This window comes from Ornithorhynchus anatinus, chromosome 12, assembly GCF_004115215.2.
Source record: "Ornithorhynchus anatinus isolate Pmale09 chromosome 12, mOrnAna1.pri.v4, whole genome shotgun sequence".
Lineage (NCBI taxonomy): Eukaryota > Metazoa > Chordata > Mammalia > Monotremata > Ornithorhynchidae > Ornithorhynchus > Ornithorhynchus anatinus.
The window spans coordinates 54,091,324-54,108,310 of record NC_041739.1 but is presented as its reverse complement, the minus strand read 5'-3'; the positions used below and the strand labels follow the sequence as shown (position 1 = coordinate 54,108,310).

The 16,987-nt window shown below is 49.7% G+C and overlaps 1 protein-coding gene across 1 annotated transcript in view; it reads right to left on the bottom strand.

Moving 5' to 3' along the window:
• FGF2 (fibroblast growth factor 2) overlaps nucleotides 1–14,184 on the bottom strand; it is a 48,659-nt gene extending 34,475 nt beyond the window's left edge. Inside the window, exon 1 of the mRNA XM_029076753.2 lies at nucleotides 13,988–14,184. Coding sequence (XP_028932586.1) covers nucleotides 13,988–14,174 — 187 coding nt within the window. The 5' untranslated portion in view covers nucleotides 14,175–14,184. The remainder of the gene's footprint in view (nucleotides 1–13,987) is intronic.
• Nucleotides 14,185–16,987: the final 2,803 nt, after the last annotated feature.

The following is a 16,987-nucleotide window of genomic DNA, read 5'->3' as shown; positions in this document are numbered from 1 at the left end:
ACACCAGGCACTGCATATTTTATTAAACACTAAGTACCCTGTTTGTTTCAGCTCAGGTCCTCTGCAGCTTTCTGTTGCCTCTCAGGGATTTCTGTTTCTCCCTGGAACTCTTCCCATTAAAGCACAGCCTATCCTGTCACACTCATAATAAACAAATGGGACAACAGAAAGGCACTTTTATCACACAGGAGGAAACATAATTTTATTTTAAGATAAAGGATATTTTAAAAGGATCCCCAAAACGATCTTATAAGCAAACACTACCCATGAACCTCTACATTGTGAGCTCCTTGTGAGCAAGCATATGCTTACCAACACTACTATTCTCTCCCTAGAGCCTAGTATTTATTCATTCAATCATATTTACTGAGCGCTTACTGTGTGCAGAGCACTGTACTAAGCGCTTGGAAGGTACAATTCATCAACAGTTAGAGACAATCCCTACCCAACAATGGGCTCACAGTCTATAAGACTAGTACAGTGCTTGGCATATGGCAAAAGCATTCAGTAACACCACTGATTCATAAAAATTTTCAAAATAGTGACAGAGGAGGAAAATAAAATACCCTATCTCTTGTACCAAACCGAAGAGAAATTTAGACCTGATATATGAAGGATGAAGAAAAAGTCAAACTGCTTGCCAAAAGGCAGGCCACTAACCCTATCCCTGTCATGAGCTCACTGCACTTTGGGAAAGTGGAAATTGGAATAAAAGTTCTCATCATCATCCAAATAAGTTGGAGGTGAGCCTGTCATATATTTGCAGTGTATTTCCTCGCAAAAACACTTTCCTAGCAACCCATCATACTGAGAGTTAGCCTTCTGGCTTCTGTGGGATAATCACAATCTCTGAGGCGCTTTCTTAGCATAGTCACATCTGATAGGGCTGGGGTCTCCCAGGGCAATGACTTCCCTGCAGGGAGTGAATGCAGTGACCCTTAACTATAGAGGTCCTTCCTGGCTCAGTTCTGGGTCCCCTTCTAGTCTCCACTGATATCCACTCCCCTGGAGAACTCGATCTCTCCCGTGGCTTTAACTACCATCTCTACATGGTTGATTCCTAAATTTACCTCTCCAGCCCTGATGTCCCTCCTTCTCTAGGGACTCGCATTTCCTCCTGCCTTCAATACATTTCTACTTAGATGTCCCACCAACACTTCAAACTAAGCATGTCCAAAACAGAACTCCTTATCATCCTACCCAAATCCTGTCCGCTCCCTGACTTTCCTATCGCTGTAGACAATACCACTGTCCTCCCGATCTCACAAGCCCGTAACCTTGGTATTTTCCTCGACTCATCTTGCATTCATCCTAAACATTCCATCTGTGGCCAAATCATGTCGTTTCTACCTTCACAACCTCTCTAGAATCTTCCCTTTCCCCTCCATCCAAATAACTATCATGCCGATTCAAGAATTTATAATTCCCCACCTTGGTTACTTCATCAGCCTCCTTGCTGACTTCCCTACCTCCTGTCTCTTCCCATTCCAGGCTGTACTTCCCTTGGTTCTGTGTATCATTTTTCTAAAAAAAGTTCAGTCCATGTCTCCCCATTTCTCAAGAACTTCTAGTAGCTGCCCTTCCACCTCCACATCAAACAGAAACTCCTCCCCCATCGGCTTTAAGGCTTCAAAGCCCTCCTAAAAACTCATCTCCTCCAAGAAGCCTTCCCTGCCGAAGCCCTTGGGTTTTCCACCCTGGAGGCTGTAGAAATGCTAGTCCCTGATTGAGGGACATGCTGCTCCGTTTTTATGTTTTGTTTTTCATAAGAACACGTGAAATCTCTCTTCTCCTCCACCACTGTGGAAAAGTGGTGTCCATTCCAATAAAACAACTATGTGGGAGTGAAAAGTTTCATGGGTCCCCTGCTCCACCTCCCGTCCCCCCGGCCCCTCCTCCCTCCTTTCCCTGTCCCGGTCCACAATGAGCTTACAGTTTAGAGGGGAAGAAAGACAATTTATTTGACTGTCTTTCTTCCCCTCTAAACTGTAAGCTTATTGTGGATAGGGATCATATCTACCAACTCTCTATTGTACTGTACTTTCCCAAGGACTCCGTACAATCTGCTGCACACAGTATGCGATCAGTGAAGAGCATCACTGATTGACTGATTGATTGGACTGGAAGAGAATTGAAAGGGGATGGAAATCCAAAATGTCTGCCACGACCAACTGTGAGGGAAAGAGATGGATCTGCAGGAAATAGACAAACTAATCCAAAGCCACAGAGAAGGCCGGGGGCCAAAGCTGAAACCTCTGGGCCTTTGGCCTCACGATTACACCTTGTCACCATCCTGACCCTTCCACTGATGCCACTGCAGCTCAAGGTGGGGGAAGACAAGTAAGCAATAAGCAAGCTCCAGTAGGCGCCTTGAGCCTCTAGTCATTAAGGTTAATCTCTCACCCAAGAGGGATGCCACCACGGCCGAAGCGAGCAGCAGTCCCCTGGCGATGCCAGAGCGGGGCACGCTGGCCGCCGTGACCCGGCGCATCACCCGCAATCCCGGGACGGAAATCATTTCGCTCCCGGTCGTCACCCAGATCAAAGTGCGTCAGAGCCGGAGCTCACTCCCGGGGGGGCCAACTCCCATACCGAAACAAGACGGCAGCAAAACCAAGATCCAAAAAACAGGCAGTCCCAGACCGGGGCCAGTTGACGTGCCAGGCAATTTCCCAGCATGCACACTGCTGGCTGGGCATTGCACCCCCGAGGGATCCCACTGGAGTTTGGCCTGACAGAAATGGATGTGGCAGACGGAGAGTAAACGGAGAGCTGGGAAGGGAAGGAAAGAAGGAAAGATCAGGCAAAAGTCACAGGTTTTCTTGCATCCTATGGGTTTCACCATTTCCTTGACCTTGCCCTGGCTGAACTTCATGGTCTGAAAAACAAGGACTCATTTCAACTTGATCCGAATGGTAGAACAATAGGACCCTATACCGTCAGCTTCACCTCCCCATCACCCGCTCCGGTGGGGCGCTGGGAAAGGCCCCGGCATCTGAGCACAGCCTCCTCTTCTCGATGAGCCTATTTCTCGCAGAGGGGGGAGGGGACATCTCAGCCACTGTTTACACAACTTTGCTCCCCGTTCACCATCCTCCTGCCCCCTCCTGAGCATCAAGGAAAGAGGGCCACTTCCTTCAAGGTGCACTGCCAAATGAACGCCCACATGGCTACAAAGAGGCACTTAAGAGAAGCCGCTCGGCGTTCCCAGGAGATTCGCAGTCTCATGACTGCATCCTTTGAGGAGCTATTCTCCCTCACTTTAGACGCCCAGATCGGATGATTTATGAAAGGCTGAGGTTTTCCTCAAAATTAAGTGCCCAGGGGAGACAGTAACCCCGATCTGGTCAAGCCATTTACAGGCCACTTCCTCACGGCCAGCATACCAATTAGCTGGCCTTCCAACAGACCGCCCTGCATTCCCGTCCATTGACCAGGGTCCCGCGATCCAGGCAAGCTGAAACGGAGAACAGAACTGCCTATGTGTGCCTCGGGGAGCTGAGGGAATGGGGAAGGAAGGGAGGAGGGGCCAGGGGAACAGGAGGTGGAGCAGGGGACCCATGAAACTTTTCATTCCCACATAGTTGTTTTATTGGAATGGACACCACTTTTCCACAGCGGTGGAGAAGAGAGATTTTACATGTTCTCATGAAAAACAAAACAAAACAAAAAAACGGAGCAGCACACCCCTCAATCAGGAACTAGCATTTGTATAGCCTCCACGGCGGAAAACCCAAGTTCCCGCCAAGACCCCAAGGCCCATCTCCAAAACTCCTGACGAGGACACGGGAGAAAACCTTTCTCCTGTGGCCCTTGCGCGGCCCGCGTGATGGCGGAGTGAGCCCCTCTGAGCTGTCGTTCCCGCCCGACCCACTCGGTCCTGGGAGGAGGAGGGCCTCATAGGGGAGCAGGGGCTTCTCTTTATAGCATCACTTCCTACCACAGGGAGGGGGGGAAAGGGGCAGAAAACATCAGGAGCCTCCACAGGTTTTGCCCCTTTTGCAGCAGGCTGGAAGGACTGCCTGACCAGGCATGTCCGGGAATCAGATTCCACTGGCAACTCGTTCCTAGGCAGATCCTGGGGACTAGTCCCTTTAACAATGAAACAAACAACAACAAAACAAAAAAAACCGTCTTTTCACATGTTAAAGTGCTGTTTGGCACCCTTGAGATTTGGTGTCCCAAGCAAATGACAGGAAGACCTCAAACTCTTTTGAGAAGCAGCATGGTCTAGTGGATACAGCACAGGAATCCAGGACATCTCTACATGAACGTCCCACTGGCACCACAAACTCAACTTGTCCAAAACTGAGCATCTCACCTTCCCTCCTCAATCTTTTCTGGCACCACAATCATCCCTGACACTCAAGTCCGTAACCTTGGCATGATCCTTCATTCCTCTCTCTCTCTCCTTTGATAAATCACCAAATACTATCAGTTCTTCCTCCGTAACATCTCCGGAATCTGCCTCTTCCTCCTGAGAAGCAGCATGGCCTCGTAAAAGAGCACGGGCTTGGGAGTCAGAGGTCCTGAATTCTAATTCGGGCTCCACTGCTCATCTGCTGTGTAACCTTGGGCAAATCACTTCACTCCTCCATGCCTCAGTTACCTCATCTGTAAAAATGGGGATTAAATTCTACTCCTTCCTACCTAGACTGCAAGCTCCATAGGGGACAGGGACTGTGCCCAAACTGATAACCTTGTAAACACCCCAGTACATAGAACAGTGTTTGGAACCTAGTAAGCGCTTAATACCATTATAATTATTATTATTCCTCTCCAAATAGACTGCCATCAGGTGATGCTGGTTCAAGCACTTGCCACATCCTGACTCAACTGCCTTAAACAGCCACTTGCACACATTCCTGTTTCCAGGATGTCCACTCTTCAGTCCATATTTTACTCTGCTGCTTCATTTTCCTCAACATCACTCTGTGCACATCTCTCCACTCTTCAAAAACTTCGAGTGGCTGCGCATTCCTCCTCGCATCAAGCAGAAACGCCAGACCACTGCTTTAAGGCACTCAATCAGCAATTTCCTTGTATCGTTCTTGTGAGCCCCATATGGATACCTGATGATCTTCTATCTATCCCAGTGCTTAGTACATTACTTGACACAGAGGAAGCACTTTACAAATACCACAATTATTATTTTTATTATTAAAAGGATGTATTCAACTTTGGGATTTTGTGTTTCTTCTTACATAAGTAGTGTCTCACTTGTTTTGCTTCTCGACAGAAATTATGCACATATCTTTAATTTATATAATGAATACAATTTATTTATATTAATGTCTGTCTTCCCCTCTAGACTGTAAGCTTGTTATGGGCAGGGAACAAATCTGCTAATTCTGTTGTGTGGCTTAATTGGCCGGAGTGCCTGTCTTGTAAACAAAAAACGGTGGGTTCGAATCCCAGCAGTGACTTTTTTGCACTTACTACAGTGCCTGGCACACAGTAAGCGCTTAATAAATACCATCATTATTATTACTCTCCCAAGAGCTTAGTGCAGTTCTCTGCACATAGTAAGCACTCAATAAATACCACTGAATGATTCAACTTCAATAAATACTGCTGCCTTTACCCAAACAGCCTCAAACACCCTGTGTTTGACTTTACCTTTTCCCTACCCCACTGAATAGTTGATAGCTGTTCCTACCACAGACAATATTTTTTATTACTGGCCAAAGAGGATAATTTTCTGCTTTCTCCAAGTGAGCTGGAAGAGTGCTTCATTGGGCCTTTCAATGAAATCCAAGTGGAATTTTTTTTTTTTAAAGGGAATCGATATGAGATCCAGCCCAACCTTCTCCTATTTGACCCTCAGGCAGGCGACCGGAACCACCCTCATCACAACCGCGACAGCCACAAGTCACGGAACCCCCGACAACCCACTCCTCCCTCGCTACCCCCAACCCTCAGCAAGGATAATAGGAAGGTACCCGCTTGTCTTAAGGGCAAGTGGTCCAGAAAGTTGTCCAGCAAAAGATGCGTACCAGTCTTGAAACCTAAAATCTCTTCACCTATCAAGGTCATTGTGGAAGACCATGTTTTCTTTCTAATCAGTCAAGCGTATATGTGGAGTACTTTCTTTCCTTCTCAAAAAGCCTAACTTCCAGGAAGCGTGGTACATGGCTAAGTAAGGAGAAAATTCAATAAAGAAATTTCCACTAATGTCGCAGAAGTCCTTTTTCAAAAACTGTAGCCGTAAAGATTCTTCCAGCCTTTTCAGGGAATCAATAATGTCTCTGAATAAAGCAGGTTTTCCCGGTGGTAACCTATGATCCAGCATTAATCTCTGGGAGAACTGGCACATGATTTGGGCCAAACACAAAATTGTTTTATTTTACGAATAGAACCGCAGACATTACAAGCAGAAGCGATTAAGCCACAGTCCCGCTTCCTAGTCAAAGCTCACACTAACTTCTTTTACTTTCCCTTTCTCTCCCTGGCTCCAATGTGCTCTGACCCTAAAGCCCTGTCTAAAAGCCCATCCCCGATGTGGCATTCAGTCAGATTCCTTCCCTGTCGGCCCAAGATCCGGAAGGACTGCTCGCCACAGACCACAGATGGGCCCAAACCACATCGATGGTATGGATCTGAGGGGGGGTGACTCAGATCTCGTTGGTTCAGCCCTCTAGCCCAACACTGCTGTTTGTAAGAAACCCAAGAGTGCTTTCGGTGGTCTGCGTCTGCCCACGAACCACTTGGCAGACACATTTCAGCGAACCGACCTGACGGTCTTTACTACTCGGCTGAGTTGGGTTTCAACCGGTAGCCCAGTTGTCACACAGACCCCGAACTAGCTTTTTCTCTTCCTCGGGGAGTATTTCTATAAAAACCAAAGAATGTCTTCACCACAGAAGGTCGGTCTCTCCTATTTGACCGCAAGCTTCTCAAGGGCAAGCACCGTTACTTTTATGGTATTTTCCAAAGTGCGTAGTGCAGTGCTCTGCTCAATAGCAAGTACTAAATTTATACTGATTGGTACATAAAAGCAAAGTTTTATGAATAGATTCCAAACTTCCTGTTTGTGGCAATGCTTCCCAACGCTCCATCGCCATCCTGATCTTCTTATTTTCTGCCTAAAGGCAGTGTACTCTATACAGCTGATACAGAAGTACCCAAAGTTCGTGGGATCCTCAAGGAATGGACCAGATGGTCTCCCTTGGTCCCCTTCGGTTGACGGTTGTTTCAAAAAACAAAGGTGACAGATCCAGCAGAGTGAACACAAACCACCAACGGGGAAAGCCCGACCAGGAGAGGGGTGCAGAGAAAGATGAAGAGAGACGGTCCAAAGGAAAAGAAAGCCTGGTGAGGAAATGGTGAAAATCCCGCCCCTTGAGAAGAGGAAGGAGAGAATAAATCACATCAGTGATATTTAGTGAGAGCTTTACTATGTGCACAGCACTGTACTAAGCGCTTGGGAGAACACAATACAGCAGAATTAGCAGACACGTTCTCTGCCCACAAGAAGGGAAGAGAAATCTGAGGGGAAAGGCAACCCCAGGCTGGGTTCCCATATCAGACCACAAATTCATGACGACAATAGGCGTTTAGTTTTATCATTCCTACTGGGCACTTTCAGATGACTCTTTTTTCCTCAACTTTTCTTTCCACTTTACAACCCTTTCTCTTCCCTCTCCCCACTTCCGCGCAGATGTTGTTTTCCTCCCCCACGTCAAAATGATTCAGTTTGGGAAGGGGTGTACTGAAACTGACCATTCGGCACGGACTCCCACCCAGCCTCACAGACATCACATCACAACACAAAACCAGTGACTCAGAGGGACAAATCATTCCTAATCCTTGAAGTGCAGATCGGCCAGCCAAGAGACGTCGCTGAGTACTAAAGAGGGAGCCACCTGCATTGTCTCATGGACACCGAGAGCCCAAACAATATCATCAGCAGCGTGGCCTAGTGGAAAGAGCATGGGTCTGGGAGTCAAAGGACCTGGGTTGTAATCCCGGCTCTGCCATGCACCTGTTGTGTGACCTTCAGCAAGTGGCGTCACTTCTCTGGGCTTCAGTTTCCCCATCTGGAAAATAGGGAATAAGGGCTGTGTCCAACCCGATTAGCTTGTATCTTCCCCAGCGCTCAGTACAGTGTCTGGCACATAAGAAGTGCTTAAAATGGCACATCTACTGCTATTAAAGTCTCAAAGCCTCCAGCACCACCACTATCCTATGGTTCTCTATCACAGGGGATGAAAGAAAGCTGAAAAATGAGTGACCTTTAAGCAACAAATTGCCGGTAGATATCGCAGATGGCCTACCTCCTCCAACTCACAAGAACAAGATGCAACAATGTACTGCCAACAAGACCGAGAGTCGGGTGACCTGGGTTCTCATCCCAGCTCCCTGCTGGGAGACCTAGGGCAAGTCACTTAATTTCTCCAAGCCTCACTTGCTCATCTGTAAAATGGGGTTTAAATACCTGTTATTCCTCCCCCTTAGATCGGGAGCCCTGGGTGGCCCAGGGACTCTGCCCAACCTCATTACCTTGCATCTACCCCAGTGCTCAGCCTTCTTATTGGTACCCAGGAAGTGCTTAACAAAGACCACAATTCTTCTTACTATCAGTGATGACAAGAACCCTCAAAAAATATTTTTCGCATCGCTTTCTCCTCTCACCACAGTTCCGTCTTCTCCGTTCCTTTCTTTTCCCTTGTTCAGTAGGGAAAAGGTTTGGGGAGGAAGAATGTGAACTGTTACGCCACAAGACTCGGATTGCCAACTAAGAGCAGAGGGATTTAGCACCGGTAGGGTTGTCTCACAGCCAATCCATTCACATATCTCACTGCGTTAGTTTTGGCTTCTAGTTTTGGCAGGACAATAATTACGTGTGGTAATGAGACTTTCCTTGGTCGCCTCTAGCCGGAGGAAAGCATTCTTACCAACTATCTTTGGGCTACAAATTGACAATCCATTCACTGCCTCCTCCTCCGAGCCCCACAACGTCTACTCACTGGGGTAATCCTCTGAGTGGTTCACTGTTCTTTCCAGGATATCCATAATGAAAAACGATCACTTTGTCACTTTAGTGAACGGAGCTCTGCATGCAGTTTAAGCACTCAGTCGATACCATGGATTGGCTGATAGTGCACCTTAGGGAGGAAAGTAGTTGGAATCTGAAAACGATCTCGGGAAAGGATGAGGATTTTCTTTCTTCTTTTTTCCATCCTCCTGACTGTGATTTCCATCACTGGAAAGTCAGAGTTCTTTGACTTTCTTTCCTCCTGCTATTGCCTGTCTGCTGGGCCATCTCTCTGCCTGCCTCTGCCCCCCAGCATGTGCCCTGCTCTGCTTTGCCTCACTATTGAAATTTCTTTCCTGCCGTCGTCAGCCCTCTCTAGTAATTAGCTTCCAAGCCTCGATTTTAACCATCGTGACGCAAAAGATGGGTGACAGTGCCGATGGCATGATTGTAGCGGCCTTATCTTTGTGATACTTTCCCTTGCTTCCTAGCTGAGAAGCAGAGGAAGCTTATTAAATGGGGTAAGAGAATTAGTTATTGGATTCAAAAACTGGAGACAATCTAGCTTTCAGCTTGAAAAGGGAGTTTGGGGCACAGTGAAATGTTTTATTCTGGAATTCAATTCCCCAAACAATAAGCATCAATTTAAAAAAGAAATCATTTATTTCAAGGGGAATGCTGAAAACCACTTCTTTTGACCACTGGCCAAATCTAATTGCATAAGGGCCATTTTATAAACACAACAAAAGCACTTCAGGGTGTGTCACAAGGGAATATAGCGGTTTCTTAGCTGATGTCACTTGGCATCTAACACATTTTACAATGCACACGAGGCGTGGCGATATCTATGACGCATGCTGTGTCCTGTTTATTGCTCCACTGAACACCCAATTTCTAAGGTTATGTGGGATTCTGGATTTTTATTTTCCTCAAGGTATTTTTCACTGCACAGGGTTTCTTCTCACAGATATAATTGGTACTCCCTGAAAAAGGCACAACAGCTGAGTCTTTGCTCGTCACTGCAAGTAGATAGATGTGCTGAAATCAACAGTCCCCGGTACCCAAAAAGGGATGGCGGGCTGTGGAGAGACAGAGGATGGAGATGCTTTGTGGGAAAGGTCTCTGGGATATTTTCTTGACTATAAATATGGCAAGGGCCATAAAAATGCTCTTTGAGAGAATAATCACCTTCCTGACTCAGCTTTGGTCACCTGCAAAACTTTCTGTCCCCTCTAAGTGAGCCTGGCTTCACAAAAATAAGGTTTTCAGGCAACTAAAAGTAAACTTGGTTGGGGAAAACTTTTATTTATTGATTTAGTTATCTGCCTTAGTTTTTTATTCCCCTTAGCCAAGGGCCAAGGATTTAGTCTTCCACTCAATATTTCCTCTATCCCATTTGAGGTTTTTGAGGACATTTTAAAGGGACGCTCCAAAAATCCGCACGAGCCAAACAGCAACCGGGTGAACGAAGAATCGTTCCCTTTAAGAAACACAGCTCTCCCATTTCTAACTTCCCTAAACTTTCATTTGTTTCCAAACAAGAGGGTCTGGAGCAAATTTACTACAGTGAGGGGGGAAAAAAAGATTTAAATGGCATCCACTGTACTAGCTACCCTCTGCTACATGTGGTACGTGCTGCTTAGAAACAAATGTTCCCTGTTTTGAATGTTTTAGTAAGCCTTCCTCGCTTAGCGTGTAATTTGAACGTCATATTTTTGCATTAAATAAAACCCATTCACTCTGCGGAGACCAGCCGGTCGGTGGCCCTGCTTCCCCAAGAGAAGGAGCCGTTTCGGGAGGGCGAGGTAGCTGTGTCCGCTCCCCTCCAAAATCGTGACCTCCCACCAAGTGGTTTCTCTCGGGTTGGGAGGAAACTGCAGCAAATGGTCCGGAGGCTTACTGCACGGGGATCGAGCCGGGCCCGGGCGATGTGCTGGTTTGGAAAGAAATGGCTTAGAGCGAAATTCCCCTTTATACTCAGATGTGCGGGGCCTGTCACCCTGGACCCGGGGCCCACATACATTAATGGGCATCAGGCTGTGCAAAAGGAGCTAACGTTTAGTCATGGGCCACTGGTCCCGCCCCAGAGTCTGCCCCCCTGATCCCTTTGTTGGCAGGTCTTTCTGACTGGCAGATAGCACTTAGGGACTTTCCATCCCCCACCCCTGCCCAGCCAACCCCAGGTCTCAGGAAGAATTAGGAGGCCCACAACAAGACATGATCTCCCTTCACAACAAACAGGCACCTCCTCACCCCCCACCCCCCGAGCCTGCCTTTGCATTCCCAGCTGAATTGCAACAAAAAAGCACCAAAAGCCAATCAGAGTTGGACTTTGGGTAACTACTGGGGTAACTGCTTGGTGACCTGCTGTCCCCTTAGCCCCCTAGCCCTAGCCTAGTCCCCTTATGCCGCTTAAAGAAGCAGACATCACCTCTCCTCTGCATTCCCTTGGAGCTAATTCCTCTTCTCCAGGAAACCTCAGAGTCAGCCAATCAATCAATGATTATTTATTGAGAGCTAGTACCCTGGCTGACACTCTGTTCATTTCCCATGCAGTTCAGCACTGAGACCATCACAGCCGCCACATGTCTCAGAACAGACTCACTCCAGTCTGGAGGACTGGTGGCTGCGAACCCGGCTGGAGCTGAAGCTGAAGAACCAGAGCTCTTACTGAAAGCTTGATTTGGTAAACAGAAGTGCCCACGTAAAGTCAGCGGCACCAAATTCAACGTGAGGGTGTCTTTCCTCTCACTAGGGGATGGTAACTCTAAACTAATATTTAGGTTTTCCCAAAGTTTTCTTCCAGGCTTTTGGAAATAAAAGCCATAATTGGGTGGAAAATTGTGTGACTACCACCAGCTCTGCCCTACTTAAATTTCTTTGTGGTTCCTTTTAATTTTTTTTTCCCCCTGCAAGGATGTCTTCATTTCTCTCAGCCTCGTTGCCAAGGCCTACGTTTCCCTCTTTTTCTCTCCCACCCCGACCCTCCTTACCCTAATTTATCTAACCGACAAGTGCGCACTAGGCATTTATGAGCTTGCTATTCTGAACATCGGTCTCATCTTTATAAAGAGGTCTTGCTAAATACCGTGGAGAGAAACAGTCTGCATGGATCAGTTTAATTCTAGTCACTGCCCTGGTCAAGAATGCCAACTCCGCAGCTGGCTCCTCATGTCCCCCAGGTTTTGGGGGGAGGAAAACAGTTCCCACTGGATTGTGAACTCCACTTGATTGTAAAATTACTGAAGGCGGGTAGCCTGTCAACTTGGTCGATTGTTCTCTCCCAAGTGCTTAACAGAGTGCTCTGCAGAGTAAGCACTCAAGAAGCAGTGTGCACTGGTGGAAAGAGTTGAGGCCTGAGAGTCAGAGGACCTGGGTTCTAATCCCAGCTCCATCACCTGTCTGATCTCAAGCAGGTCACTTCACCTCTCTGTACCTCAGTTACCTCATCTGTAAAATGGGGATTAAGACTGTGTGCCCCTCATGGGACATGGACTGTGTCCAACCCGATTATCTAGTATCTACCCCAGTGCTTTGCAGTCCTAGCATGTAGGAAGCACTTTAATGCCATTAAAAAAAAAATGCATTCAAGAAATGCCATAGATTGATCATTTCACTCCTTCACTCTTTGAACCTCCTCCATTCCTGATTCTCTACTCCCCACTGTAATTCTGAAAGCAACAAAGAAGCTTCTAATCCTGTCTATTTCCTCTCTCAAAACTTAAACATAGATTTCTCTGCAGATCTCCCAGCCCCTTTCCCCCTTCTTCCCTCCATGACATTCCCACAGGGGAAATAAACAGCCCGCAAGAGCTCCTGAAACAGGTGTCTTTCATTGAGTGTTTCACCCACGTGAAACCTGCTTCCCATCAGGCAGAGGCCCCAGCTGAAAGCCCTGATGAAAAGTTATGGGCTCCTCTGTGTAATTTCCTCCAGCATGACCCCTGGCCTGACCCCCTAGGATGCATACCGGGTGAAGATTTTGTATCCTTTCTGCCACCGGACTGAAGGAAAAATATAGGGTGAAGAAGGTCGGGGCAGGATAGGGACGGCTTGACAGGTTAGTTGGGATCGGCAATTAGTAAGCGCTTAACAAAACACCGTCATTTATTTGATCTCCTCGGCCCTGGGCCACGCACAGCGGGTGAAAAGCAGGACTGCCAGCCACCTCGGAGTCGGCAGGAACCAGGGCTTGGGAGCCTCTCCACAATGAAGGAACCCACTTACGTTTCTATAAAAATGTCCTTCTCCCTCCCTGTCCTCCTGGTAAAGGGCCCTTGACCGAGAACCTCACCTAGGACCTTTAAAAGGCTCAATTTTAGGGACAGAGAAACACTTTAGTGGCTAGGGCACGGGACCGGGCGCTAAAAGCACCCGGGGTCCACCGCAGGCTCTGCCCACCTGCCTGCTGGGCCCCTACAAGTGCCACTTGGGCCAGTCCTTTCACTCCTCACTTCCTCGGTTACCTCGTCTGTAAAAGGGGGATGAAGTCTGTGATCCCCGGGTGGCCTAAGGACTGTGCCCGGCCTGATTGGCTTGCATCAATCCCGGGGCTTAGCCCCGTGCCTGGCGCGTAGAAAGGGCCGATATCGAGCATCATTTAGAAGCACACGAAGCAAACAAGTCGGCGTGTATCCATCCCAGTGCTTAGCCCGGTGCCTGGCGCCTAGAAAGGGCCGATACCGAAGACCATTTAGAAGCAAACAACTCGGCGTTTATCCATCCCAGTGCCTGGCGCGTAGAAAGGGCTGATACCGAAGACCATTTGGAAGCAAATAACTCGGCGCTTATCCATCCCAGGGCCTGGAGCGTAGACAGGGCCGATACCGAAGCCCATTGAGAAGCAAATAACTCGGTGTTTCTCCATCCCACCGCTCAGCCCGGTGCCTAGAAAGGTCTGCGACCGAGCCCCACTTGGAAGCAAACGAACAGAAGAACTGCGCGTTTCAACCCTCCCTCCGCCCCGAGGTCGCCTTCCTCCCCGGCGGGGAGGGTCCGGGTGCTACTCACTGTGCGGGTCGCTCTTCTCCCGGACGCCGTCGACTCTGCCGTCGGGTTGGATGCGCAGGAAGAAGCCCCCGTTCTTGCAGTAGAGGCGCTTGGGCTCCTTGAAGCTGCCCGGGGCGAAGGGCCCGGAGGCGGCGGCGGCGGCGGCGGAGGCGGCGTCGGGCAGGGTGGTGATGGCCCCGGCGGCCATCCTCCCCGCGGGACCCTCGCCGGCCTCCCGCCGCCCCCCGCCGCCCCCCGCCCCCCGAGGACCCGCCGCCGCCCGGGCCCGGGCCCCCCGCCCGCGGCCCCCCAGCCTGCCGCCCCGCACCGCCCCGCACCGCCCCGACAAGCTCCGCCCTGGCCCTGCCCGTTCCCGGCTCCTCCTCTCCGCCCGGGGGTCGGGGGTCGGGGGTCGGGAAGGACCGGCTGCGGGGCTGCTCTCCTCCCGGGGCCACGAGGAGCCTCCACCGACCCCCGCCTGCCCGCCTGCCTGTGTGTGCGTGCGGCCCTGCCTGTCTATATATCCGCGGGCGAAGAGATCACTCTGTGTATGTGTGTGTGTGTGTGTGTGTGTGTGTGTGTGCGTGGGGGTGGGGGGAGCTTGGCGGCGTCACTCCTCCCCCCTCCCGGCCTCCGGATTTGGCGGCTATCGCGACGACCGGGCGATAGGCAAGGGAGGTGGGGGGGAGGGCAGAGCCGGGGGAGGCGGCCACCCCAGGACCGGCCCGCAGGGGACGGGGGCGCGGCCCACGGCCTGGGACCGAGCCAAAGCATCCCCACACCCAACCCGTGTCTTCTCCCTCCCGCCCCCTCCTCTGCACCCCCGGACCCCGCTGCCCCCTCTTCTGCAACCCCTGACCCTCGCTGCCCCCTCCTCTGCACCCCCCGACCTCGCTGCCCCCTCTTCTGCACCCCCCGACCTCGCTGCCCCCTCTTCTGCACCCCCCGACCTCGCTGCCCCCTCTTCTGCACCTCCCCGACCCCCGCTGCCCCCTCCTCTGCACCCCCCGACCCCGCTGCCCCCTCTTCTGCACCCCCGACCTCGCTGCCCCCTCCTCTGCACCCCCCGACCTCGCTGCCCCCTCCTCTGCACCCCCCGACCCTCGCTGCCCTCTCCTCTGCACCCTCCGACCCTCGCTGCCCCCTCCTCTGCCCCCCCCGACCCTGCCTACCGGCAGCCCTCTCTCTCTGTTTTGCAGGCTCAACTTGCAAAGTTGCGGCCAACTCCTCCCCCCAGCGGGGCTCCCTCGGGCCTGGGGGCCGCGCTGCCCCCTCTCCGGGCAGGGGGGTGGACGAGAAAAATAATAATAAATAAAAAAGAGGCCCTCTCTAGGGAGAGGGGGTTGGCCGCGTCGAATCGCGCCCGAGTCGGCTCCAGGCTCGACGGCCCGTCCCCCGGCCTGCTCCTCGGACGCACGTGGGAATTCTTGCTTCAGAAACTCGTGGGAACCCGCCCGCCTCACGGCCGCCCGTCTCCCTTGGCATCTGAATGGGACACGCGTCAACTTCACCAGCGCGATTATTGCTAGGAATAGTAACAGCCGTAATAATACATTGAAGAAGAAGAATGGTATTTGTCAAACGCTTCCTATACGCCAAGGACTGTTCCAAGCGCTGGGACGGATACAAGGTTAATGGGTTGGCCCGCTTGGGGCTGACGGTCTTAATCCCCATTTTACAGATGATGTAACTGAGGCTCAGAGAGGTGAAGTGACTTGCCCAAATCAGCCGACAAGTGGCCGCCGCGGTAGATGCAAGGTTAACGGGTTGGCCCGCTTGGGGCTGACAGTCTTAATCGCCATTTTACAGATGAAGGAACTGAGGCGCAGAGAGGTGAAGTGACTTGCCCAAATCACACAGCTGACAAGTGCCCGCTGGGGTACATACAAGGTTAAAGGGTTGTCCCACTGGAGGCTGACAGTCTTGGTCCCCATTTTACTGATGAGGTAGCTCAGGCGCAGAGAGGTGAAGTGACTTGGCCAAATCACACAGCTGACAAGTGGCCGAGGTGGCATCAGAACCCACGGCCTCTGACTCCCAAGCCCGTGCTCTTTCCACTAAGTCACACTGCTTCTCTAGAATAGGAATTGCAATCTAATTTTTCCAAACCGCCTTCTCAATAGTGGCGGTTTATCCTTACAACATTCCTGGGCATCAGAACGGTTATCATCCCCATTTTACAGATGAGGAAATTGGGGGGCACAGAGAGGCTAAGAAACTGCCAAGGTACAGGAGGGTGACAGCGCTGTACCAGAACCCAAGCTCCTGAATCTCAGACCTGGGAATCTTTCCACTAGACCTACAAGGAGGCTTCTAGGAAAAACTAATTTACCTCCTGAAATTTACCAAAATATTGAGCTAACGTTAATAAACCTCTACATTTTTCCAGCTCAAAAGGCATTACCCGGATGGCCGTGCTTGATAAAAGCTTTCCTCAGGAAAGTATTTTCAACATGGAAGGAGGCCCCAATTGTATTAGGGTATTTGGAAAAGAAAGTACTATTTCTAATCTTCTCAGATGAACAGTGAATACATTTGCAAGATGATTTTCCATTTCAAACTGGAGCTTCTGATTTAAGCACTGTAATAGTCCATATGCACCCAGGATGGCTATAAGCAAATTTACATAATGAAGAAAACCCTTTTAATCTGTGGCATTAGAACCATCCCTACTAGGTGCCCTTTTTAAACAATCAAGCTGGGTCAGAAGAATTCTGCTTTCATGGGATTTTCTAATATTTCCAAATTCTAATTTCACCTTTAGTCATATGAGGAAAATGGAATACTTGTATGTTGCACCTATACTATATACATTTAACTTGAAAATTAAATGAGGGGAAAGAGCTGTTTTCTGATGAACTTCAAATAACTAAACATGAGCAGGATCCTGAATACCAGTAAAAACACCACAAAACACTAACCATTATAGGTAACCCCTGAATTTACTCCACGTACAAACACTAGTGAATAACGAATCAGAGAAGCATCACTGATTTCATGGATACTATAGGAATGTCAGAG